Source organism: Mustelus asterias, chromosome 33 (assembly GCF_964213995.1).
Source record: "Mustelus asterias chromosome 33, sMusAst1.hap1.1, whole genome shotgun sequence".
Taxonomy (NCBI): Eukaryota; Metazoa; Chordata; class Chondrichthyes; order Carcharhiniformes; family Triakidae; genus Mustelus; species Mustelus asterias.
In genome coordinates, this window is record NC_135833.1 from 1,625,599 (window position 1) to 1,651,381 (window position 25,783).

The 25,783-nt window shown below is 50.3% G+C and overlaps 1 protein-coding gene across 2 annotated transcripts in view; it reads right to left on the bottom strand.

Annotated features, from left to right (window-relative positions):
* Positions 1-8,082: 8,082 nt before the first annotated feature.
* sptbn2 (spectrin, beta, non-erythrocytic 2) overlaps positions 8,083-25,783 on the bottom strand; it is a 249,750-nt gene continuing 232,049 nt past the window's right edge. The window contains exons 32-36 of one of the 2 annotated variants that reach the window (XM_078200925.1): positions 25,048-25,104; positions 19,162-19,376; positions 13,964-14,137; positions 12,142-12,184; positions 8,083-9,273 (exon numbers count right to left, since the gene is read on the bottom strand). In XM_078200925.1, the coding sequence (XP_078057051.1) occupies positions 9,064-9,273; positions 12,142-12,184; positions 13,964-14,137; positions 19,162-19,376; positions 25,048-25,104 (699 nt within the window). In that variant the 3' untranslated portion in view covers positions 8,083-9,063. The remainder of the gene's footprint in view (positions 9,274-12,141; positions 12,185-13,963; positions 14,138-19,161; positions 19,377-25,047; positions 25,105-25,783) is intronic. The other variant, XM_078200926.1, reaches the window with a different exon arrangement.

Below are 25,783 nucleotides of genomic sequence, written 5' to 3' on the forward strand. Positions count from 1 at the left end.
ATTGGGGCATCACAGTGGAGTCCGCCTGCAAATATGGCCCCTTTTGTTCGCACATGCAAACTTTCAGTAGGGAGTGACTGGATAGCAGCAGACCAGGAACCGGAACGAGAAGCATTGAGGCGAATTGTCATAAAGTCCATTTTGTAAAATTATTCATTCGTCAGGAGTAGTCTTACATTAACACTGCAATGAAGTTACTGTGAAAGTCCCCTAGTCGCCACACTCCGGCGCCTGTTCGGGTAACACTGAGGGAGAATTTAGCACGGCCAATGCAGCCTAACCAGCACATCTGTGGGAGGAAACCGGAGCACCCGGAGGAAACCCACGCAGACACGGGGAGAATGTGCGAACTCACAGTAACTTAATTGCGGTGTTAATGTAAGACTACTCCTGACGAATGAATAATTTTTAAAAATGGACCTTGACAATTCGCCTCAATGCTTCTAGTTCCGGTTCCTGGTCTGCTGCTATCCAGTCACTCCCTACTGAAAGTTTGCATGTGCAAACAAAAGGGGCCAGAATCGAACCCGGGTCCCTGGCGCTGTGAAGCAGCAGTACTAACCACTGTGTCGCCCCAAGATCACAAGTAAGGCTTACACTGCAATGAAGTTACTGTGAAATTCCCCCAGTCGCCACACTCCACTGCCTGTTCGGGTCAATGCACCCGAACCAGCACGTCTTTCAGACTGTGGGAGGAAACCGGGACACCCGGAGGAAACCCACGCAGACACGAGGGAGAACGTGCAGACTCCGCACAGACAGTGACCCAAGCCGGGAATCGAACCTGGGTCCCTGGCGCCGAGAGACAGCAGTGCTAACCCACTGTGCCACCCCAAGATCAGTAAAGGTACCATTGGCTCCCACCGAGACTCAAGTGTGATAGGGGTAATTCTTTAAAGATTATTTATTAGCCACAAGTAAGGCTCACATTAACCCTGCAGTGAAGTTACTGTGAAAATCCCTTAGTCGTTCCACTCCGGCTCCTGTTCGGGTTACACTGAGGGAGAATTTAGCACCTAACCAGGACATCTTTCGGACTGTGGGAGGAAACCGGGACACCCAGAGGAAACCCACGCAGACACGGGGGGAGAACGTGCAGACTCCGCACAGACAGTGACCCAAGCCGGGAATCGAACCCGGGTCCCTGGCGCCTGTGAGGCAGCGATATAGTTTGGTTACAGAGTCCCCCTGTCCCTCTCCCCATTAGCGATCGTTGGGGAAATCTTACTTCCTCCTTCCGACACCGAAGAATATTTGTTACAGCACTCTGGGAACTCGAGTAACCAAGGCATGTGGAGAACAGTTTTTAATGCACTCTTTATTATCAGTACAATAAGAAGCCAGTAAATAGAGAGGTTATAATATTCCAAACAAAAACGTCAAATGGGAACGCCAAGGCCACTCCATTCATTAGTAAGCCTGTAAACGGGAACATCTTCAACACCCTGGTGCAGCCAAGTTATTAACCGAGCTTTAGTTGTGGTGGTCCGTTGGGTCCTTCCCTCCCACACACAACTGTTCTGTCCATTGGCTTTCACCACCTTTAGCATCACTCTTGAGTTGGGGATGGGTCAGTGCCTGATGACGTAAGAAGCAGCCAACAACAAACAGGCGACTGCCATTCACTGCTGTCCATTTTGGTCGGATGGATGGAGCCACGGACAATTCGATCAACCGAGTCGGTGTCGGAGCAAATATTTCCGCCAAGTTACACATTCTTTTGTTTTCACTTTGAATTTTGTGCTCAGGAACTTGGGGGGGTGTCAAAACTAGCATCAAGCGTCAGCATGGTTTTTGGACAGAATGGGTTGGATGCAGCACAGTTTCACCCGACACTCTTCCCCCATCAGACACTCCCAGGGCAGGTACAATGTGGGTTAAGACACAGGATAAAGCTCCCTCCACACGGGGTTAGATACAGAGTTCAGCTCCCTCCACACTGTCCCCCCATCAAACACTCCCAGGACAGGTACAGCACGGGGTTAGATACAGAGTAAAGTTCCCTCTACACTGTCCCCCATCAAACACTCCCAGGACAGGTACAGCACGGGGTTAGATACAGAGTAAAGCTCCCTCTGCACTGTCCCCCCATCAAACACTCCCAGGACAGGTACAGCACGGGGTTAGATACAGAGTAAAGCTCCCTCTACACTGTCCCCCATCAAACACTCCCAGGACAGGTACAGCACGGGGTTAGATACAGAGTAAAGCTCCCTCTGCACTGTCCCCCCATCAAACACTCCCAGGACAGGTACAGCACGGGGTTAAATACAGAGTAAAGCTCCCTCTGCACTGTCCCCCCATCAAACACTCCCAGGACAGGTACAGCACGGGGTTAGATACAGAGTAAAGCTCCCTCTACACTGTCCCCCATCAAACACTCCCAGGACAGGTACAGCGCGGGGTTAGATACAGAGTAAAGCTCCCTCTGCACTGTCCACCATCAAACACTCCCAGGACAGGTACAGCACGGGGTTAGATACAGAGTAAAGCTCCCTCTACACTGTCCCCCCATCAAACACTCCCAGGACAGGTACGAGCTGTCAATATTCGAACCACAAACGAAGTCTCTGCAACGCCGCCTCTGCCAGCTATTCTCGCCTTTCAACCTCCCAAGTGCAGGAAAGATCCCCTCATAAAAAAGCTCCCAATTCTTAACCGAAAAATGCCAAAGGTGGCAACCAGAAATAACGGCGTGACATGTGTCGATTTAGTTGGGGTGGGGCGAGGCGGGGGGGGGATGTTGGTGGGGAGGGAGGACAGGTAACCTTCCTACCAACACCTACAAGGAGAAAACTTGGATCGACATAGCCACTGGAATAGGGGCGAAGCTTGGATCTCAAACCACAACTCAATGCAACAACCTCTCACCACAACGACAGAAGGAAATGCTCAGCAAGTCAGGCAGCCTCTTGGAGAGGAAGCGGCAGATTAATTCGGTCAGATTTCTCACCGATTCCATCGGACCTGCTGTGCGTTTTCTGTTTCTGTCCAGCGCTCCGGCTAAACGCAGCTCACCACAGTTACCCAATATCATTTCACTCAGTGCCCACCTTATTGTGCTTATATCCCACGCCCGTAAAATCAAAGTCAGTTTATAAACCGTTCCGCTGCTTACGTGACCTCCGTATAAAGCACTGATAAAACCATTTTAGAACACACAATATCCTTACATAACTGTGGCGTACATGTCGGATATCATTCTATACATAAAAAAGGGGTCTGGTTGCTGACAGCTACTCAACGCTACGTACTCTTGGGGGTGTGGGGGGTGTCATCTCATTTCCTTCTGCTGTTCGCCTCATTTTCTGGGACTGTCCATCCCTCCCCGGGGTTCGGTTTCACAGGCACTAGCCCCTTTCCGACAGCCCCGGTGCGCGTTGCAAAAATACTAGCCGGCTGCCTCTCGGACCCTGCACTCGGGCCAGCTCCCACAGATACACGTTCGGGGTGAGCGGCAAGCCCATCGCTCACCCCTCTCAAAACCCCTTTTCACAGGATTCCTGTGGCAGGACCCACGGGCTCTGTGATCTTTGCCCCGGGGTCTGACTTCGCAAGGGAGACACAGTTCGGGCTTCGCGCTGCTTGCTTGCGCGGCGCCCGGCTGAATGTCAGTGAGTCAGATCTTTGCAAAGTTGCCACCTGTTGACCCTGGCCTGTTGGCTGCTCAAACCCACTCCGAATGCTCCACAGGCAATGTGCCCGCATTGCGGCTCCTTTCTCCCACGCTGGCACAACAGTTAAACGCAGGTGCCGAGGCACCGAAACAGCTCTCAACTTCTGACTCTCCAAAGTCGAAACGATTTAAACAAAGGGGAGAAACTCCCCTCGCAAAACAAAAGCTACTCGGACTGGGTGGGCAGTGCAATCCAAACGCTAATTTACATCGCTGGCACAATTGGCTGTGTTAGCAGGTTGGCAGAGGGTGGCGCAGAGGGGGACAGTCTGATCAGCTAGGATCATTAGTGAAGCAGGTTTGGTTAGCTCAATAGAACAATGGCACTGGGTGTATAGACCAAGTCTGGGGTATTCTTGGCCCCACAATGGCACTGGGTGTATATACCAAGTCTGGGGTATTCTTGGCCTCACAATGGCACTGGGTGTATATACCAAGTCTGGGGTATTCTTGGCCCCACAATGGCACTGGGTGTATATACCAAGTCTGGGGTATTCTTGGCCCCACAATGGCACTGGGTGTATATACCAAGTCTGGGGTATTCTTGGCCCCACAATGGCACTGGGTGTATATACCAAGTCTGGGGTATTCTTGGCCTCACAATGGCACTGGGTGTATATACCAAGTCTGGGGTATTCTTGGCCCCACAATGGCACTGGGTGTATATACCAAGTCTGGGGTATTCTTGGCCCCACAATGGCACTGGGTGTATAGACCAAGTCTGGGGTATTCTTGGCCCCACAATGGCACTGGGTGTATATACCAAGTCTGGGGTATTCTTGGCCCCACAATGGCACTGGGTGTATAGACCAAGTCTGGGGTATTCTTGGCCCCACAATGGCACTGGGTGTACCAAGTCCAGGTACTCTGGGCACCACAACTAAGTTAACCGTTCTTGAGATGGTTCCTTTCGGAAGGTCATGGGCGAACGTTTAGGACTGAAAAGCAAACGGCACCTTAAAAAAAATAACTCGCTGCAGGTTTGCAACTGATGTGCTTTCCTTTTTCCTCTTACACCCTTCCTGGATACGCCAGCTACTCGCTATTCCGTTCCCCACAAAGGATTCTCCCGACCTTCAACCCCTTTTGGTTCCTTATTTCACCAGACCAGGGAAATTGTCGCCATCAAGGACTGGAGCTGGACAATGGGAGGGTTGCGAGGCCGACTCGAACCGCGTAAAGCACATCAGTCCGTCCGCTTCACACTTGCACTAGGGGCCGCTTGGCACCGGGGGAAAGGTACTGATTGCTCGTGACTGGTGCGTGAGAACGAATTGGAAGGGGTGAAACGGTGAGCCTGTTTGTAAACAGCGTATCACAAATGGAAATGTCTTAGACTTGGGGTGAGAATTGCCACACACCGCACGTGAGCCTTAAACCCGATCAGGCCAGTAAACTACAGGCAATAATAACACGCTGCTTCTCTGCTCCGGAGCCAGATCCAGAACTCGGCCGCCTCTCGCTTTAACCGAAGGGTCGGTGTTAACAGGATAAAGTCTGCGACCACCGGCGTCCGTGTGGCGAAACGTCCTCTTCGAAGGCGCTATCGGGTGGAGCAGTGGGAAACAGGTGAGAACATCTGCACGGAACCCTGTTGCAGCTGCAGAGGCCCAAGGATGTAGTGCGTCCCCCCCCCCCCCTGACCAACAACCCTGTCTGTCTCTGTCACTTCTCCCCACCCCCACCCCCCACCAACGCTTGTGTGCTGCAGGGTCCCCGGCAAAAGAGTGGACAGGCCGGAATCCGCCGGCAAACTTTAAAGAACACTTCGAAAGAGTCTGTAGAAATATTGTAACGTCATTTATCTCTCTGACATGTTCAAAACCTAACGCCCGTCGGCCCATTCCTGTTCAAAAAGATTTGGATTCTTGTTACAATTTGTGAGAAATATGTTGTACCGCCACTAGGCCGAAGGCCTTCAACAACTAGGAGCTCCAGTCAGACAGCAGGGCCTCAGTATCTAAACCTCAAAATCACATCCCACACCAACACCAACCCCCCCACCAACCTCCGGCCTTGCTGCTGCTTCCAACTTTCGGAACTTCGTCTGTTCAAAAGTTCCCGTGACTGATTTTTAATGTCCGGTTGACTTTTACGGCTTTCAACTTTATTTATTTTATGAGTGTCACGAGTAAGGCTTGCATTAACACCGCAATGAAGTCACTGTGAAAATCCCCCCCCGAGTCGCCCACACACACCCCGACGCCTGTTCGGGTACAACGGAGGGAGAACTTTAAGCACGGTCCAATGCACGTCTTTGGACACTAAGGGGGCAATTTGCCACGGCCAGTTCACCTAAACCCGCACGTCTTTCGGACTGTGGGATGAAACCGGAGCATCCGGAGGAACAGGGGGGTGGGTGGGGGGAGAAGGTGCAGACTCCACACAGACAGTGACCCCGAGGCCGGGAATGGAACCCGGGTCCCTGGCGCTGTGAGGCGGCAGTGCTAACCCACTGTGCCACCCTAGCTTGGTGCCCTTCAGGTTCTGACTTCGCCTGGGTGTCTGGTCACACCATGGAGTGGGGGGTGGGAATTTACCAGAATTAAAGTCCCAGCACCTATTTAAAACACTTCAACAGCTCAACTCAAATGGACCGCTGATTCTATCAACAGCTAAGTTACACCTGTTTCCGTCGCACACCACCTGACAAGTGACAATAGCCCACCACAAAGACTTCCTCCGACCTTCCTCCTCCTTCTAATGCCTTCTCATCAAGTCCCTCTTTGACCGTTCGCTCACCTCTCTTAGCATCTCTCCTACCTCCTCCTCCTCCTGCTGCCTACTCTTCCTCTTCCTTTTGACCCTTCCACCTGTCGAGCTCAGTGCCACGTTTCTTCAAAGCGTGAGAGGCGCGCGATAACTGGCGGCTCGCCACGGCCGGCTCTGGGGCCAGCGTTTGACGAGGCTGGAGGCAGCGCAGCACGAGAGAGAAAGAACAGAGAGAGAGTTGGCGGGAGGCGGACAAGGCCAGGGTTTCAACCTCAGGTTACACTGTCCACAGCCGAGGGGGAATAAGAGAAATCCTCTGGGGCGGAGAGGCCCAGTCTTACCTGCTAACAAACTGGGATACAAGAGGAACCGTCAGCGTACCTGGACACGCCAACACCTCTGCAATGCACATTCCGCAACGTCACCCACAGCGGGGTTTGCATCCGGGATGCTTTTGCCAATGGCCGCAAAAGCTTGGGGGGTGGGGGGAGAGGTACTCATATTCATAGAATCCCTCCAGTGCAGAAAGAGGCCATTCAGCCCATCGAGTCTGCACCCACCACAATCCCACCCAGCCCCTATCCCGCCCAACCCCATGTAGTTACTCTAGTTAATCCACCTGACACTAAGGGGCAATTTAGCACGGCCAATCCACCTAACCCGCACATCTTTGGACACTAAGGGGCAATTTAGCATGGCCAATCCCCCTAACCGACACATCTTTGGATACTAAGGGGCAATTTGGCATGGCCGATCCACCTAACCTGCACATCTTGGGACACTAAGGGGCAATTTAGCATGGCCAATCCCCCTAACCTGTACATCTTTGGACACTAAGGGACAATTTAGCATGGCCAATCCACCTAACCTGTACATCTTTGGACACTAAGGGACAATTTAGCACGGCCAATCCACCTAACCCGCACATCTTTGGATACTAAGGGACAATTTAGCATGGCCAATCCACCTAACCTGTACATCTTTGGACACTAAGGGACAAGTTAGCACGGCCAATCCACCTAACCCGCACATCTTTGGACACCAAGGGACAATTTAGCATGGCCAATCCACCCTAACCCGCACACCTTTGGACAGCAGGGGGCAATTTAGCATGGCCATTCCACCTAACCTGCACATCTTTGGAGTGTGGGAGGAAACCGGAGCACCTGGAGGAAACCCCACGCAGACACGGCGGCGGGGGTGGGGTGGGGAGGAGAACGTGCAAACTCCGCACAGTGACCCGAAGCCGGAATTGAATCCGGGATATATTGGAAATTAAACTTAAAAGCCATTGAAGAAAGCAAAAAAAAAAAAACCCCCACACATCGAATTAATCTACAAAATTCACTACAACCATTTAGGTAAATAGAATGTTTTGAAAAGTTCTATAATCTGTGTGTGTGTGTGTGTTCAGCAGTAAAACCATAACCCATTGCAACACCTGGATTAAAGCGCAGGCCTGCGAGCGAGAGAGGAAGGAGGCTTGGCAAGTTGGGAGTCCTTACTCACGCCAACAGCAGATGTGTGTTTCAAAAAGGTTCACCGTCTTAACTTAGCAGGATAACCACGAGGGAGGACTGGCTGAGGTTACCTGCCATCTAACCGTTTTAGCACGGACAAATATAAAGCCTCTGGTCCGATGTTCCCCCTCACCACCGCCTCCCCTCCGCCCCTGCCGCCCGCCCCCCTCTCCTCGAACTTTCCACGTACCTTCAAGTTTTCAATAAATACACGGATATTTTTCACATTGTTCTGTAACCCTCTTCAGAAGTCATTTGACAGTTTTGTGTCTCCCCCCCCCGCCGCCCTCCCCCACAACTCCCTCCCCCCTGCATTTCCGGCTAAGTTGGAGGGGAGGAGAGGTGGAGGGGAAGGGGGTCGGAGGGAGAGGGAGAAAGCGTGAAGGAAAGAAACGAAACGGCACCGAGAGGCGGCGACCGTTTTCTGGCGACGTTACGTTAATTCCAACTTTCTCTGTCTCACTTTTGGCAGCCGTTTGCCAGGCCGAGATGGGAAAAGAGACGGAGTTCACAGCAAGCTTCTGCTGGGTGAAGGGGGATGGCGGAGCGGGGGGGGGGGGAGGTGGGGGGAGGGAGGTCCCATTAGTCTTTTCGACGGTGAGGGAGGGAGACAAGGGGGGGGGGCGGCGGGTGGGGTTGGGGGGGGGAACGAAAAAGTCCACAAGAGCCAACATAACACAATTTCAAACCATCAGAAAAAGGCCAACCAGGCACCCAACATTCTCAGCCCAACCAAAAGGAATTTACACTTGCGTGCGCTGGTAGGTTTCACCTGCCGTCGCGTTGTGTTTCCTTTTTGTAAATCGCTCTCTCTCGCAACATCGTAAAAGATAACCGAGACCGATCACTCGTGAAGCTTGAATCAGGTTCTCTAGAAATGTCCCACTAACCATTCCTGAAGTGTTGCCATTTTGTTTGCCCCACTGATAAGACAAGAGTTTGTTCCTTATATATTTTTCCCACCCCGCCCCCGCCCCCCCCCCGCAGAATTTTTACCCCCCCGTCCCCCGGGAATGTTAGCCACAGAGTCATTCGGAAATGAAGACAAGCTGGAATCGACTGGAATGACGTGCGAAGTGTGGAACGTGTGGTGACTTGAGACTTGGGTGGTTGTTGTTTCAAAAAGAAATCTCGGCAGCTTTTTGGGGTCGCTCCCTATTTTTTCTTGAAGAAGCTGAACCTCTTCTCCCGATCTTTCTCCTTCCCGTCCTTGTCCCGCCGGAGGGTGACTGTCTCGCCGCTGTTGGGAGATATCGGGGGCATCGTCATGGCTCGCGTGAGGCCCTGGGGGTTGGCAGGATAGCGGTCATCTTGGCTGCTGGAGATGGACGTGGAGATCCCGTCAATCCAGCTGTTCATTTCCGCCTGTAAGACACACCCGGCAGATGTAAACAATCCGCCCCCTTGCCTTCTCGATCCAGTGGGGACACAAGTTAAAAGAGTGAGGGACGGGGATGTGAGGAAATGTGAGGGGATGTGATTTATAGAAACCATCTGGAAGAAGGTGTAACTGGGGTGATCAGTAAGTTAGCAGACGACACGAAAATGGCTGGACTTGCAGATAGTGAGGAACATTGTCAGAGGCTACAGAAGGATATAGATAGGCTGGAAATTTGGGCAAAGAAATGGCAGATGGAGTTCAATCCAGATAAATGCGAAGTGATGCATTTTGGTAGAACTAACGTAGGGGGGAGCTGTACGATAAATGGCAGAACCATAAAGGGTGTAGATACGCAGAGGGACCTGGGTGTGCAAGTCCACAGATCCTTGAAGGTGACGTCACAGGTGGAGAAGGTAGTGAAGAAGGCATATGGCATGCTTGCCTTTATAGGACGGGGCAGAGAGTATAAAAGTTGGGGTCTGACGTTGCAGTTGTATAGAACGTTGGTTCGGCCGCATTTGGAATACCGCGCCCAGTTCTGGTCGCCACACTACCAGAAGGACGTGGAGGCTTTGGAGAGAGTGCAGAGGAGGTTTACCAGGATGTTGCCTGGTATGGAAGGGCTTAGTTATGAGGAGAGATTGGGTAAACTGGGGTTGTTCTCACTGGAAAGACGGAGGATGAGGGGTGACCTAATAGAGGTGTATAAAATTATGAAAGGCATAGATAGGGTGAACGGTGGGAAGCTTTTTCCCAGGTCGGTGGTGACGTTCACGAGGGGTCATAGGTTCAAGGTGAGGGGGGGGAGGTTTAACACGGATATCAGAAGGACGTATTTTACACAGAGGGTGGTGGGGGCCTGGAATGCGCTGCCGGGCAAGGTGGTGGAGGTGGGCACACTGGGAACGTTTAAGACTTATCTAGATAGCCACATGAACGGAGTGGGAATGGAGGGATACAAAAGAATGGTCTAGTTTGGACCAGGGAGCGGCGCGGGCTTGGAGGGCCGAAGGGCCTGTTCCTGTGCTGTATTGTTCTTTGTTCTTGAAAATCGTTTTTACCCAGAGGGTGGTGAGGGTCTGGAATGCGCTGCCTGGGAGGGTGGTGGAGGCAGGTTGCCTCACATCCTTTAAAAAGTACTTGTCATGTGGAGATGCCGGCGTTGGACTGGGGTGGGCACAGTAAGAAGTCTCACAAGACCAGGTTAGAGTCCAACAGGTCTATTTGGAAGCACGAGCTTTCGGAGCGCTGCCCCTTCATCAGGTGAATGGAGAGGTAGGTTTCACAAACACGGCATATATAGACAGAGGCACAATTGCAAGATAATGCAAGACTCGCATTCCATCCATTATCTGACAATTGTGTCTCTGTCTGTATATGCCGTGTTTGTGAAACCTACCTCTCCACTCACCTGAGGAAGGAGCAGCGCTCCGAAAGCTCGTGATTCCAAATAAACCTGTCGGACTTTAACCTGGTGTGGTGAGACTTCTTACAAAGTACCTGGATGAGTACTTGGCGCGCCATAACATTCAAGGCTGTGGGCCAAGTGCTGGCAAGTGGGAGAAGGCGGGCAGGTCAGGGCCTTTCATGCGTCAGTGTAGACTCGATGGGCCGAAGGGCCTCTTCTACACCGTAGTATTCTGTCATTCTGAGTGCTGTCCCCACCACTGTCGACGGTCGATCGGACACGCGTAACACGTCAGTGGCGTGTGAGGGTGGGCAGTGAATATTGGCGGGTTGGTTAGTTAGTCAGGTGGCTCTCCACAGTGTTAGGAGATGGTGGCGTAGCGGCAATGTAACTGGACTAGTAATCCAGAGCCCCCCACCCCCCTGAGGTTAATGTCCTGGGTTTGAATCCCTCCACGGCAGCTGGTCGAATTCAAAATTCAATTAATATGGACGGCACAGCTTCCTCCCACAGTCCAAAGATGTGCAGGTTAGGTGGATTGGCCATGCTAAATTACCCCTTAGTGTCCAAAGATGTGCAGATTAGGTGGATTGGCCATGCTAAATTGTCCCTTAGTTTCCAAAGATGTGCAGGTTAGGTGGATTGGCCATGCTAAATTGTCCCTTAGTGTCCAAAGATGTGCAGGTTAGGTGGATTGGCCATGCTAAATTGCCCCTTAGTTTCCAAAGATGTACAGGTTAGGTGGATTGGCCATGCTAAATTGCCCCTTAGTGTCCAAAGATGTGCAGGTTAGGTGGATTGGCCATGCTAAATTGTCCCTTAGTGTCCAAAGATGTGCAGGTTAGGTGGATTGGCCATGCCAAATTGCCCCTTAGTGTCCAAAGATGTGTGGGTTAGGTGGATTACCCATGCTAAATTGTCCCTTAGTGTCCAAAGATGTGTAGGTTAGGTGGATTGGCCATGCTAAATTATCCCTTAGTGTCCAAAGATGTGCAGGTTAGATGGATTGGCCATGCTAAATTGCCCCTTAGTGTCCAAAGATGTGTAGGTTAGATGGATTGGCCATGCTAAATTGCCTCTTAGTGTCAGGAGGAATGGCAGGGTGGCTATGTGGAGGTTACGGGGATAGGGCTTGGGTGGGACTGTTGGCAGTGCGGGCTCGATGGGCCGCTTTCTGCACTGCAGAGATTCAGTGATATTCCTCCATGAGAATTATCACATCGGATCAGTCATGATCTCATCGAATGGCGGAGCGGACTCGATGGGCCGAATGGCCTGCTTCTCCTCCGACATCATCTAGTCTTAACTGCATCATGCTTGAATGTCTTCAGTGGCATAAGCGGTGAGTGCCATATAACCTGGGCCGTGTTCCCTGTGTGTTCAGTGTGGTCAGGGTTAAGTCATGGTCACCGTTTAGATCAAATTGCGAATGTCCGGCGCTTACCTCATCCTTGGCTTGGAATAGGAACTCCTTCCCTTCACTGAGTCTGCGATGGAAAATAAATTCTGTGAGCAATCACTGCAGCTTGGGCAGCAAGGATATAACAAGCCTGCACATTTCAATCAAAGCTTTGTCAGATTGCGACTGACGCCCTGTAATCTCGCTGTGTTTGGAGTTGAAAGTCGAGGGGTAGTCCCGGGACCGCAGAAGGTTTCTTCCTCATTTCCAGACTGGGTGATTTCTTTTTCTGGTAAGATTTCCCCGTTCCGCAACATTAATACCACATTGATGCTTCAGACTCAGTCTGAAGGAGTGTAGCATAGTGGGTTAGCACTGCTGCCTCACAGCGCCAGGGACCCGGGTTCGATTCCCGGCTCGGGTCACTGTCTGTGCGGAGTCTGCACGTTCTCCCCGTGTCTGCGTGGGTTTCCTCCGGGTGCTCCGGTTTCCTCCCACAGTCCAGAAGATGTGCAGGTTAGGGGGATTGGCCGTGCTAAATTGCTCCTTAGTGTCCAAAGATGTGCAGGTTAGGGGGATTGGCCGTGCTAAATTGCCCCTTAGTGTCCAAAGATGTGCGGGTTAGGTGGATTGGCCGTGCTAAATTGCTCCTTAGTGTCCAAAGATGTGTGGGTTAGGTGGATTGGCCATGCTAAATTGCTCCTTAGTGTCAGGGGGACTAGCAGGATAAATACATCGGGTTATGGGGATAGGGCCTGGGTGGGATTGTGGCCAGTACAGACTCGATGGGCCAATTGGCCTCCTTCTGAACTGTAGGGATACTATGTGCAGTTCAGGTTGATTAGCCGTGCTAAATTGACCCTTAGTGTCCCGGGTTAGGGGAATCAGCAGGGCAAATATATGGGGTTACAGGTGGCATGCTCTGTTGGAGAGTCGCTGCAGATTCGATGGGCCAAATGGCCTCCTTCTGCACTGCAGAGATTCTATTGATACTTGAATTGGAAAACCTTGGCTGATCTTTGGGGGTAGAGTGCGACTCACTGGACTGTTCCCGTAACGAGAGAATAAAAACACAAAGGATCAAGCAGCTTCCTTAAGCATGATGGCACAGTGGGTTAGCACTGCTGCCTCACAGCGCCAGGGGCCCGGGTTCGATTCCCGGCTTGGGTCACTGTCTGTGCAGAGTCTGCACATTCTCCCCATGTCTGTGTGGGTTTTCTCCGAGTGCTCCGGTTTCCTCCCACAGTCCGAAAGACGTGCTGGTTAGGGTGCATTGGGCCGTGCTAGATTCTCCCTCAGTGTCAACACCTGGGGCATAGATCAGCTATATCGTCAATATCTTTCCCCAAAGGTAGGGGAGTCTAAAACCAGAGGGCATAGGTTTAAGGTGAGAGGGGAGAGATACAAAAGGGTCCAGAGGGGCAATTTTTTCACACAGAGGGTGGTGAGTGTCTGGAACGAGCTGCCACAAGGTGGGTACAATTTTGTCTTTTAAAAAGCATTTAGGCAGGTACATGGGTAAGATGGGTATAGGGGGACATGGGCCAAACGCGGGCAATTTGGGACTAGCTTTGGGGTTTAAAAAGAAAAGGGTGGCATGGACAAGTTGGGCCGAAGGGCCTGTTTCCATGCTGTAATCCTCTATGACTCAGTGTTACCCGAACCCAGAGTGTGGCGACTCGGGGATTTTCGCAGTAACTTCACTGCAGCGTTAATGTAAGCCGACTCGTGACACTAATAAATAAACTGAAGCAGCATCAGTCTGTCCTGCAGCTGAGGAAAGGCAAACGACTCCTCCTTCCAACATAAACGAAAATGACACTAAATCCGCGACCTCCTTTATGCGTGCGAGGTATGACCTTTTTACCTGAGTTTGAAGACGTATTTTCTCTTCTTGTAATCATGCGCCACCTCGCACTTGGCGTCTGTCAGGCTAACCGGAACCTCTCCGTGGTACGGGATGCCACTGGAGGCAGTCTTGGCGTCTTTGTAGAAACCAAGACTCCTGTTCCTCAGTGCGCAGTACACGTTCTGCCACGACCTGCAGGTACAGCAACACAGCGGTTAGAACCACCCGTTCAGGACGGACGTCAGATTAGAATTAGTCTCAGCCTGCACCACCTACCCAAAATTGCCCCCCCCCCCGAATGAGCAACTCGCCCAGTGCCATTCCCGTGTGACGCCACTGCGCCTTTTAAGAAGTCTATTGGAGTCATGTTATACTGGATATACCGACACTGGAGGGGGCGCAGAGGAGATTCACTAGGTTGATTCCGGAGTTGAGAGGGTTGGCTTATGAGGAGAGACTGACTGGGGCTATACTCATTGGAATTTAGAAGAATGAGGAGGGGGGATCTTATAGAAACACATAAGATTGTGAAGGGAATAGATAAGATAGAAGCAGGGAAGTTGTTCCCACTGGCGGGTGAAACTAGAACTAGGGGGGCATGGCCTCAAAAAGAGGAAGCAAATTTAGGACTGAGTTGAGGAGGAACTTCTTCACACAAAGGGTTGTGAATCTGTGGAATTCCCTGCCCAGTGAAGCAGTTGAGGCTTCCTCATTTAAGGCAAGGATAGATAGATTTTTGAACAGTAAAGGAATTGAGGGTTATGGTGAGCGGGCGGGTAAGTGGAGCTGGGTCCACGAAAAGATCAGCCAAGATCTTATTGAATGGCGGAGCAGGCTCGAGGGGCCAGATGGCCTACTCCTGCTCCTAGTTCTTATGCTTCTGTCCAGGATGTTTTTGTAGTCTCACAGCACCAGAGGTTAAAGTCCAACAGGTTTATTTGGGTAAGACGAGCTTTCGGAGCGTCGCCCCATTCATCGGGCGAGTGAAGAGTTCAGTTCACAAACAGGGCATGTATAGACACAAACTATATCTGACCTGTTTGTGAACTGAACTCTTCTCTCGCCTGATGAAGGGGCAGCGCTCCGAAAGCTCGTGCTACCAAATAAACCCGTTGGACTTTAAACTTGGTGTTGTGAGACTTCTTACTGTGCCCTCCCCAGTCCAACGCCGGCAACTTCACATCAGGATGTGTTTAGCAGTCCCCTTCCATTTTGTCGGTGCCGTTCTGTCTCTACAACCGACATCCTGTCTTGTTACTGCAGCAGCGTAATTGCTTCATTTGAGCTAATTACAGGTACCTGGACATCAGTTATACACTGCATGCTGCAAAGGGAGGGAGGGAGGGAGGGAGTCCATGTGGGCACTTAAGCAGCAATGTGTGAGATAAGAGGAGAATGGGATGGGGTGCATGAGGAAGAGTCTGTGCCGATGCCGGATAGGTTGTTTTGTGAGAATCCAGGAAAGTAATTGCACAAACGCACACATAAATATATTTAAAAGAGCGAAGGTTATTACAGGAGTAGAGGCCACTAATGCATTTGAGAAACTATCACAGGATCATTAATGCACAGATGGAGGCCATTTGGCCCAATGTGTCTGCACCGCCTCCCTGAAGGAGCAATTCACCAAGTGCCATTCCCCTGTGACGAAATGTCTTTGAGTCATGTTTCTGTGTAGGATGTTTCTTGCAGTCCCCTCCATTTTATCAGTGCCGTTCTGTCTTCAACCGATATCCTGTCTTAACAAAGAACAATACAGCACAGGAACAGGCCCTTCGGCCCTCCAAGCCCGCACCGCTCCCTGGTCCAAACTAGACCATTCTTTTGTATCCCTCCATTCCCACTCCGTTCATGTGGCTATCTAGATAAGTCTTAAACGTTCCCATTGTGTCCGCCTCCACCACCTTGCCCGGCAGCGCATTCCAGGCCCCCACCACCCTCTGTGTAAAATACGTCCTTCTGATATCCGTGTTAAACCTCGCCCCCCCCCCCCCCCTTCACCTTGAACCTATGACCCCTCGTGACCGTCACCACTGACCTGGGAAAAAGCTTCCCACCGTTCACCCTATCTATGCCTTTCATAATTTTATACACCTCTATTAGGTCACCCCTCATCCTCCGTCTTTCCAGTGAGAACAACCCCAGTTTACCCAATCTCTCCTCATAACTAAGCCCCTCCATACCAGGCAACATCCTGGTAAACCTCCTCTGCACTCTCTCTAAAGCCTCCACGTCCTTCTGGTAGTGTGGCGACCAGAACTGGGCGCAGTATTCCAAATGCGGCCGAACCAACGTTCTATACATCTGCAACATCAGACCCCAACTTTTATACTCTATGCCCCGTCCTATAAAGGCAAGCATGCCATATGCCTTATTCACTACCTTCTCCACCTGTGACGTCACCTTCAAGGATCTGTGGACTTGCACACCCAGGTCCCTCTGCGTATCTACACCCTTTATGGTTCTGTCTTGTTACTGCAGCAGCATAATTGCTTCATCTGAACTAATGGTGTTCCCCTGGGATTTTGCAAAGTGGGGCTTGATTGGGATGATTGACAGGTATGGTCATATGACTGGATACAGCTAAGCTTAAACAGTGAATTCCAGTTGTGTTTTTTCAGACGCTGCTTTTGAGTTGAGAGAGAGAGCAGTGTCTCTCTTTTCCCCTCTCTGAAGTTGGAGACTGGAATCCGCCAGGCGGTAAGTTTCCTTCTTGGAGATTCTGCTGTGTTGAGAATGGATCTTTCTCTGAGAGGTGCTGTTTTGGAATGTGGACGGAGATAGAACGGCTATAGTTCAACAACAATAATGGCAATAGTGGCTTCAAAATGGCTGTTCTGGCTGAGAGTTAAGCATGCTGGGATTTTTTTGGGCCAATTTATAGATTAAACCCAAGGTGCAGGTCGTAAAGTTACTCTGGGTAAGAATCTGGTCTGGGAGCTGTGATCTGAAGTTTCCTGTGTTGGTCAGATAAGGGAAGTTGCTTACATTAATCGAGACATTGTGGCTTCGATTTTTATGTATCGAGCATGCAGGTTGAACGAAGCACAATGGCATAGTTCAGAAGTAATTTTACTGGATGTTCAAGCCATGTGATCGGTTTCCGGTTACACAGTTGGCTAGATGATAGAGAATCTTCTGGAAGCGAGTGGAGAATTGTGGATAAAAAGACTTTGTTTGCTGACGATAACTCGGGAGAAATCAACCATCGCAAGAAGACCTGTACCCTGAAGGGTGCTTCAGAGAAGAAGAAGATAGATTCTGCATTGAGGCTATTTCTTGGTCAATGTTTTCCCTAAACTTGGTAGTTAAATGGTTAAAGCTGACGTTCAGGGAAAGTTAATGCGCAGTTAAGGCTTAAAGTTCAGTAAAGAGTGAATGAGTTGCACCGTTTATGTTTGAGTTGTTTATCTCATTAAACTAGAATGCATGGAAGGTGTTTAAATTAAAAACCGAGTAACAAGAGGTTGCAGAGAGAGAGAGAGGTTTTCCGTTCTGTCTCCGGAGACTTGGAGCTGCCAAAGACTAAGTTAACTTTTCTGAAGTCTTGAAGATGGGCGGCACGGTAGCACAGTGGTTAGCACTGCTGCTTCACAGCTCCAGGGACCTGGGTTCGATTCCCGGCTTGGGTCGCTGTCTGTGTGGAGTTTGCACATTCTCCCTGTGTCTGCGTGGGTTTCCTCCGGGTGCTCCGGTTTCCTCCCACAGTCCAAAGGTGTGCAGGTTAGGTTGATTGGCCATGCTAAAATTGCCCCTGAGATGCGTAGGTTAGAGGGATTAGTGGGTAAAATATGTAGGGATATGGGGGTAGGGCCTGGGTGGGATTGTGGTCGGTGCAGACCCGATGGGCCGAATGGCCTCTTTCTGTACTGTAGGGTTTCTATGATTTCTATGATATATCCTTCTCTGGAAACTGCTGCCTGGATCTCTTCCAGAAGTGTTAGAAAGCTGAAAATCCAGCATCACGGGAGCATACTTATTTTTGAGCCAACTAATTCTGAAAAAGGGTGTATGTCTATGGGAATACTGGTTTAAATTGGAACAACAGAGAAAGCTAGCTGTTACGGATTATAATTTGCCATGTCCAAGTGTTTTCATTGGTAAAAGTTATGCTCATTCTTTTTGTTACATTCGAACTGTTGTTCTTACCGGCACGGTATCACAGTGGGTTAGCAACCTGCTGCTTCACAGCGCCAGGGACCTGGGTTCGATTCCCAGCTCGGGTCTCTGTCGATGTGGAATTTGCACGTTCTCCCCGTGTCTGCGTGGGTTTCCTCCGGGTGCTCTGGTTTCCTCCCACAGTCCCGAAAGACGTGCTGGTTAGGGAGCATTGACCCAAACAGGCGCCGGAGTGTGGGCGACTAGGGGAATTTCACAGTAACTTCATTGCAGTGTTAATGTCAGCCTACTTGTGACACTAATAAATAAAATTAAACTTTTCTTCTCCAAGGAAAACAGTCCCAACTTCTCCAATCTATCCACGTGATTGAAGTTACTCGCCCCTGGAACCAACCACAAGACCCCAATCTCTCTTAAACACCCTCACATTCTCCCCAAAGTGTCCTCAGATACCCCAGAATGGAAAGACCGTGTTTACACAGCATCTCATCAAGTGAATTACTTTGATGTGACTGTTGTTACTCGGCGACTGTTTAGCTGACCTCGCTGCAATAGTGCCCTTGAGGAAAACACCTGGGTCCACAACTGTTCTCCCCATGTCTGCGTGGGTTTCCTCCAGGGGCTCCGGTTTCCTCCCACACTCCAAAGATGCGCAGGTTAGGTGGATTGGCCACGTTAAATTATCCCTTAGTCTCCAAAGATGTGTAGGATCGGTGGATTGGCCATGCTAAATTGCCCCTTAGTGTCCAAAGGTATGTGGATTAGGGGGATTGGCCATCCTAAATTGCCCCTTAGTGTCCAAAGATGTGCAGGTTAGGTGGATTGGCCATGCTAAATTGCCCCTTAGTGTCCCAAGATGTGCAGGTTAGGTGGATTGGCCATGCTAAATTGCCCCTTAGTGTCCAAAGATGTGCAGGTTAGGTGGATTGGCCATGCTAAATTGCCCCTTAGTGTCCAAAGATGTGCAGGTTAGGTGGATTGGCCATGCTAAATTGCCCCTTAGTGTCCAAAGATGTGCAGGTTCGGTGGATTGGCCATGCTAAATTGCTTGACATACAACTGTTTGTACACAAATGTTGATTTTGCCGCCCCCTTACCTGCTGGAAGCTTTCTTGTTGTGTGACTCCCATTCGTGCTTTCGACACAAAATACCTTCCAAATGTATAGTCGCCGCGTCCTGTGATTTGGTGAGGAAGGTACTGACGGAGCCTGGGCGTGGAGACGATTGCGGTGTCTTCTTGGCAGGACTGTGGTCCCTTTTGGATTCTGTTGCCGCACTCGTCCCGTTGACGGGTTCTGATGCTTCACTAACCTGGGGAGGAAGACATCACAGTCGAGATTAGGAAGACATCAGTCATCACAATGTCAATTACAGGTCGAAGGTTCTCATTCATCATTTACCTCACGTCTATCAGTGGTCTACAGTTAAGCTCACAAAACGAGCCTTATTCTGGATTCTAATCATAGAATCCCTACCGTGACAGAAGGAGGCCATTCGGCCCATTGAGTCTGCGCCGACAACAATCCCACCCAGGCCCTATCACCGTAACCCCACTATTTACCCTAGCTAATTCCCCGACACAAAGGGGCAATTTAGCATGGCCAATCTACCTAACCCGCACACCTTTGGACACTAAGGGACAATTTAGCATGGCCAATCCACCTAACCCACACATCTTTGGACACTAAGGGACAATTTAGCATGGCCAATCCACCTAACCCGCACATCTTTGGACACTAAGGGGCAATTTAGCATGGCCAATCCACCTAACCTGCACATCTTTGGACACTAAGGGGCAATTTAGCATGGCCAATCCACCTAACCTGCACATCTTTGGACACTAAGGGGCAATTTAGCATGGCCAATCCACCTAACCTGCACATCTTTGGCAACTGGGGGAATTTCATAGTAACTTGATGGTAGAAATCATTACAGTCCTCTGTTGGTCTGTACTCAGTTCGTGATGGACAGTTTAAAGTTTATTCTGTTAGTGTCACAGGGAGGCTTACATTAACACTGCAGTTACTGTGAAAATCCCCTAGTCGCCCACACTCCAGCACCTGTTCGGGTTACACTGAGGGAGAATTTAGCACGGCCAATGCACCCTAACCGGAATGTCTTTCGGACTGTCGGAGGAAACCGGAGCGCCCGGAGGAAACTCACGCAGACACGGGGAGAACGTGCAGACTCCACACAGATCGTGACCCAAGCCGGGAATCGAACCCAGGTCCCTGGCGCTTTGAGTCAGCAGTGCTAACCCACTGTGCCGCTTGAGTTTCCTTTGGGTGCTCCTGTTTCCTCCCACAGTCCGAAAGACATGCCTGTTAAGTGCATTGGCCATGCTAAATTGCCCCTTGGTGTCCAAAGATGTGCGGGTTAGGGGGAATTGGCCATGCTAAATTGTCCCCTTAGTGTCCAAAGATGTGCAGGTTAGGGGGAATTGGCCATACTAAATTGCCCCTTAGTGTCCAAAGATGTGCGGGTTAGGGGGATTGGCCATGCTAAATTGCCCCTTAGTGTCCAAAGATGTGCGGGTTAGGTGGATTGGCCATACTAAATTGCCCCTTAGTGTCCAAAGATGTGCGGGTTAGGGGGATTGGCCATGCTAAATTGCCCCTTAGTGTCCAAAGATGTGCGGGTTAGGGGGATTGGCCATGCTAAATTGCCCCTTAGTGTCCAAAGATGTGCGGGTTAGGTGGATTGGCCGTGCTAAATTGCCCCTTAGTGTCCAAAGATGTGCAGGTTAGGGGGAATTGGCCATGCTAAATTGTCCCTTAGTGTCCAAAGATTGGCCATGCTAAATTCAGGGGATTCGCAGGGTAAATACGTGGGGTTATGGGGATAGGGCCTGGGTGGGATTGTGGTCGGTGCAGGCTCGATGGGCCGAATGGACCTCTTGTGCACTGTCGGGATTCTATGAGTGTGGCGCTACGTGCTTCAGACAGTAATAACATCAGGATCGGTGCCAACGGCTATCGAGGCTGAGGGGTATAGAGTGGAATTCACTCTGCAGCGCGCAGAGTGTTATTCGAACCAGCCCTCAGAAGCTGCATTGCTTTGGGACGGTGGCTTGAGGGGGTTGTTGGATTCATTGGCTGAGATCACCATCTGGTGGGCAAGGAGAGAAACTACACGACGACCGATTTGAAGGGAAAATGTCTATGGAAAAAAAATAACCACAGCAACTCCACCGTCTCCTGCACAGATAGCAAGAAGCAGAGAAGCAAATTCCCCATGGTGTTGCTCTTCTGTCTTAAATTTCAGAGCAGCATACGTGGCGAAACAACCTTTTTTGATCCCACGGACGGATGGGATGCAGCCGCATGCCTTCAGATCGACTTATAGAGAGATATACAGCATGGAAACAGGCCCTTTGGCCCATCTCATCCATGCCGGCCCGGCTTCCTAAACTGAGCTAGTGCCTACGTTGGGCCCCGTCTCCCTCTGAACCCTCGAAAGACAAAGAGGTCATCCAGACTGGAAACGTCAGCTCTTTTCTCTCCTTCCAGACGCTGCCCAGACCTGCTGAGATTTTCCAGCGTTGTCTCTTTTGGGTTTCAGATTCCAGCACCCGCAGTAATTTGCTTTTATCCCTCGTAAACCTTTCCCCCATCCACGTATCCTGTCCAAGTGTCTTTTAATTGTTGTCACTGTACCCGTCTCGACCACTCCCCCTCTGGCATCTCATTCCATACACGCACTACCCTCCGTTACCCCTCAGGTCCCCTTTTCCCCTCTCACCTTAAACCTACGCCCTCTAGTTTTGGACTCCCCCCTTACCCTGGGGGAAAAGAGGGGCACCCTATCTGTGCCCCTCATGATCTTATAGACCTCTATAAGTCCACCCCTCATCCTCCTACGCTCCAGGGCAAAAAGGTCCCAGCCTATCCGGCCTCTACTTATAATTGAAAGCTTCCAGTTCTACCTGCCGGGGGTAACCACTTCACGAGGTCACGCAGCGAACAATTTCCTTTTTGGGCATGTCTTGAATCCAAGCAAAAAGTGGAACTGCATTTGCAGACAGATTCGAATAGAATGACTCAGAATCCCGACAGTACAGAAGTTAGCATACCCTGGAAAAGATATACTGGCACTGTGGGGGGATGCAGAGGAGATTCACTAGGTTGATTCCGGAGTTGAGAGGGTTGGCTTATGAGGAGAGACTGAGTAGACTGGGGCTATACTCATTGGAATTCAGAAGAATGAGGGGGGGGGGGATCTCATGGAAACATACAAGATTATGAAGGGAATGGATAAGGGATTGGTTAACTAACAGAAAGCAAAGAGTTGGGGTAAATGGGTGTTATTCTGGTTGGCGATCAGTGACTAGTGGTGTGCCTCAGGGATCAGTGTTGGGACCACAATTGTTTACGATTTACATAGATGATTTGGAGTTGGGGACCCAAGTGTAGTGTGTCAAAATTTGCAGATGACACTAAGATGAGTGGCAGAGCAAAGTGTGCAGAGGATGCTGAAAGTCTGCAAAGGGATATAGATAGTCTAAGTGAGTGGGCGAGGGTCTGGCAGATGGAGTACAATGTTGGTAAATGTGAGGTCATCCATTCTGGTAGGAATAACAGCAAAATGGACTATTATTTAAATGGTAAAAAATTGCAGCATGCTGCTGTGCAGAGGGACCTGGGTGTCCTTGTGCAGGAATCTCAAGGAGTTGGTTTGCAGGTGCAGCAGGGAATTAAGAAGGCAAATGGAATTTTGTCCTTCATTGCTAGAGGGATGGAGTTTAAAAACAGCGAGGTTATGTTGCAGCTGTATAAGGTGCTGGTGAGGCCACACCTGGAGTACTGTGTACAGTTTTGGTCTCCTTACTTGAGAAAGGATATACTGGCACTGGAGGGGGTGCAGAGGAGATTCACGAGGTTGATTCCGGAGTTGAGAGGGTTGGCTTATGAGGAGAGACTGAGTAGACTGGGGCTATACATAGGAACATAAGAAATAGGAGCAGGAGTAGGCCATCTAGCCCCTCAAGCCTGCTCCGCCATTCAATAAGATCATGGCTGATCTGATAGTGGGTTCAGTTCCACTTACCCACCCGCTCACCATAACCCTTAATGGTTAGAAATCTATCTATCTGTGACTTAAACACATTTAACAAGGTAGCCTCTACTGCTTCATTGGGCAGAGAATTCCAAAGATTCACTCCCCTCTGGGAGAAGAAGTTCCTCCTCAACTCTGTTCTAAATTGACTCCCCCGTATTTTGAGGCTATGCCCTCTAGTTCTTGTTTCCATTGTAAGTGGAAATAACCTCGCTGCCTCTACCCTGTCTAGCCCCTTTATTATCTTATATGTCTCTATAAGATCTCCCCTCAACCTTCTAAACTCCAATGAGTACAGGCCCAGTCTACTCAATCTCTCCTCATAAGCTAACCCCTTCATCTCCGGAATCAACCTGGTGAACCTTCTCTGTACCCACTCCAAAGCAAATATATCCTTTCTTAAATAAGGGGACCAAAATTGTACACAGTGCTCTAGTTGCGGCCTCACCAGTGCCTTGTACAGTTGCAGCAAGACCTCCCTGCTTTTATATTCTATCCCCCTCGCGATAAAGGCCAACATTCCATTCGCCGCCTTGATCACCTGCTGCACCTGCAGACTGAGTTTTTGCAATTCATGCACAATACTCATTGCAATTCAGAAGAATGAGGGGAGATCTTATAGAAACATATATGATTATGAAGGGAATAGATAAGATAGAAGCAGGGAGGTTGTTTCCACTGGCGGGTGAAACTAGAACTAGGGGGCATGGCCTCAAAATAAGGGGGAGCAGATTTCGGACTGAGTTGAGGAGGAACTTCTTCACACAAAGGGTTGTGAATCTGTGGCATTCTCTGCCCAGTGAAGCAGTTGAGGCTACCTCATTGAATGTTTTTTAAGGCGAGGATAGATAGATTTTTGAACAGTGAAGGAATTAAGGGTCATAGTGAGCGGGCGGGTAAGTTGGAGCTGAGTCCACGAAAAGATCAGCCATGATCTTATTGAATGGTGGAGCAGGCTCGAGGGGCCAGATGGCCTACTCCTGCTCCTAGATCGTATGTTCTTATTAGCCCATCAAGCCTGCAGCGACAACAATCCCACCCAGGCCCTAACCCCACGTATTTACCCTGCGAATCCCCCTGACACTAAGGGGCAATTTAGCATGTTCAAATCAACCTAACCCGCACGTCTTTAGACTGTGGGAGGAAACCGGAGCACCCGGAGGAAACCCACGCAGACACGGGGGGAGAACGTGCAGACTCCGCACAGACAGTGACCCGAGCCGGGAATCGAACCTGGGTCCCTGGCGCTGTGAGGCAGCAGCGCCAACCACTGTGCCACCCCCACAGAGTAACTTACCCAGGCCCTATTCTGTAACTCCACATATATCCCATGCACTAAGGGGCAATTTAGCATGGCCAATCCACCTAACCTGCACATCTTTGGACAGTAAGGGGCAATTTGGCATGGCCAATCCACCTAACCTGCACATCTTTGGACACTAAGGGGCAATTTAGCATGGCCAATCCACCTAACCTGCACATCTTTGAACACTAAGGGGCAATTTGGCATGGCCAATCCACCTAACCTGCACATCTTTGGACACTAAGGGGCAATTTAGCACGGCCAATCCACCTAACCTGCACATCTTTGGACTGTGGGAGGAAACCGGAGCACCCGGAGGAAACCCACGCAGACACGGGGAGAACGTGCAGACTCCACACAGACAGTGACCCAAGCCGGGAATCGAACCCGGGTCCCTGGAGCTGTGAGGCAGCAGTGCTAACCCACTGTGCCCACCGTGCCGCGTGCATCAACGCTAAATCTACCCTAACAAATGGTTCCATGACTTTAAGGATCTCTATCAGTTCAACAAACCCCCTCCCCAGCCCTTTTACGTTGGGCTTTTCATGCGTGCAACATCTGTGGCGGAGAGAAAAGTGAAACAACGGCAGAAAGAAAAGTAGCAAGGAAGCAGAAAGCACTTACAGTCACAGTGACAGATGACGGTACACCATCTCTCAATTGTCTGAAATCTTCCAAAGGCTGAAAGAACGGAGTGAGACCCATTATAACCAAGCAAAGGAAAGAGATGAAATCAGCAAAGTTCCTTCCCAGAGCGAGGCAGAAGAAAAGGTTGTGGTTAGGTTTGCAGAGCAGACAGGCAGCCCTGACCAGACGTGCGGCTGGCCTCACACAACTAGCATCGACCTCAAGGTATAACTCCCATCTCGGTGTTCTAATACAGGGGACGCACGCCGCGAAACGGAGCGCGGCTCCACAGGAGCTGCAAAAAGGTCGTGAATGTAGCCCAGTCCCATCACGCAAACCAGCCTCCCATCCATTGACTCTGTCGACACTTCCCGCTGCCTCGGGGAAAAGCAGCCAGCATAATCAAGGACCCCACGCACCCCCGGACATTCTCTCTTCCACCTTCTTCCGTCGGGAAATAAGATACAAAAGTCTGAGGTCACGTACCGACTGACTCAAGAACAGCTTCTTCCCTGCTGCTGTCAGACTTTTGAATGGACCTACCTCGCATTAAGTTGATCTTTCTCTACACCCTGGCTATGACTGTAACACTACATTCTGCACTCTTTCCTTTCCTTCTCTATGAACGGTATGCTTTGTCTGTATAACGCGCAAGAAACAATACTTTTCACTGTATCCCAATACATGTGACAATAATAAATCAAATCAAATCAAAATCAAAGGAGGGAGGATT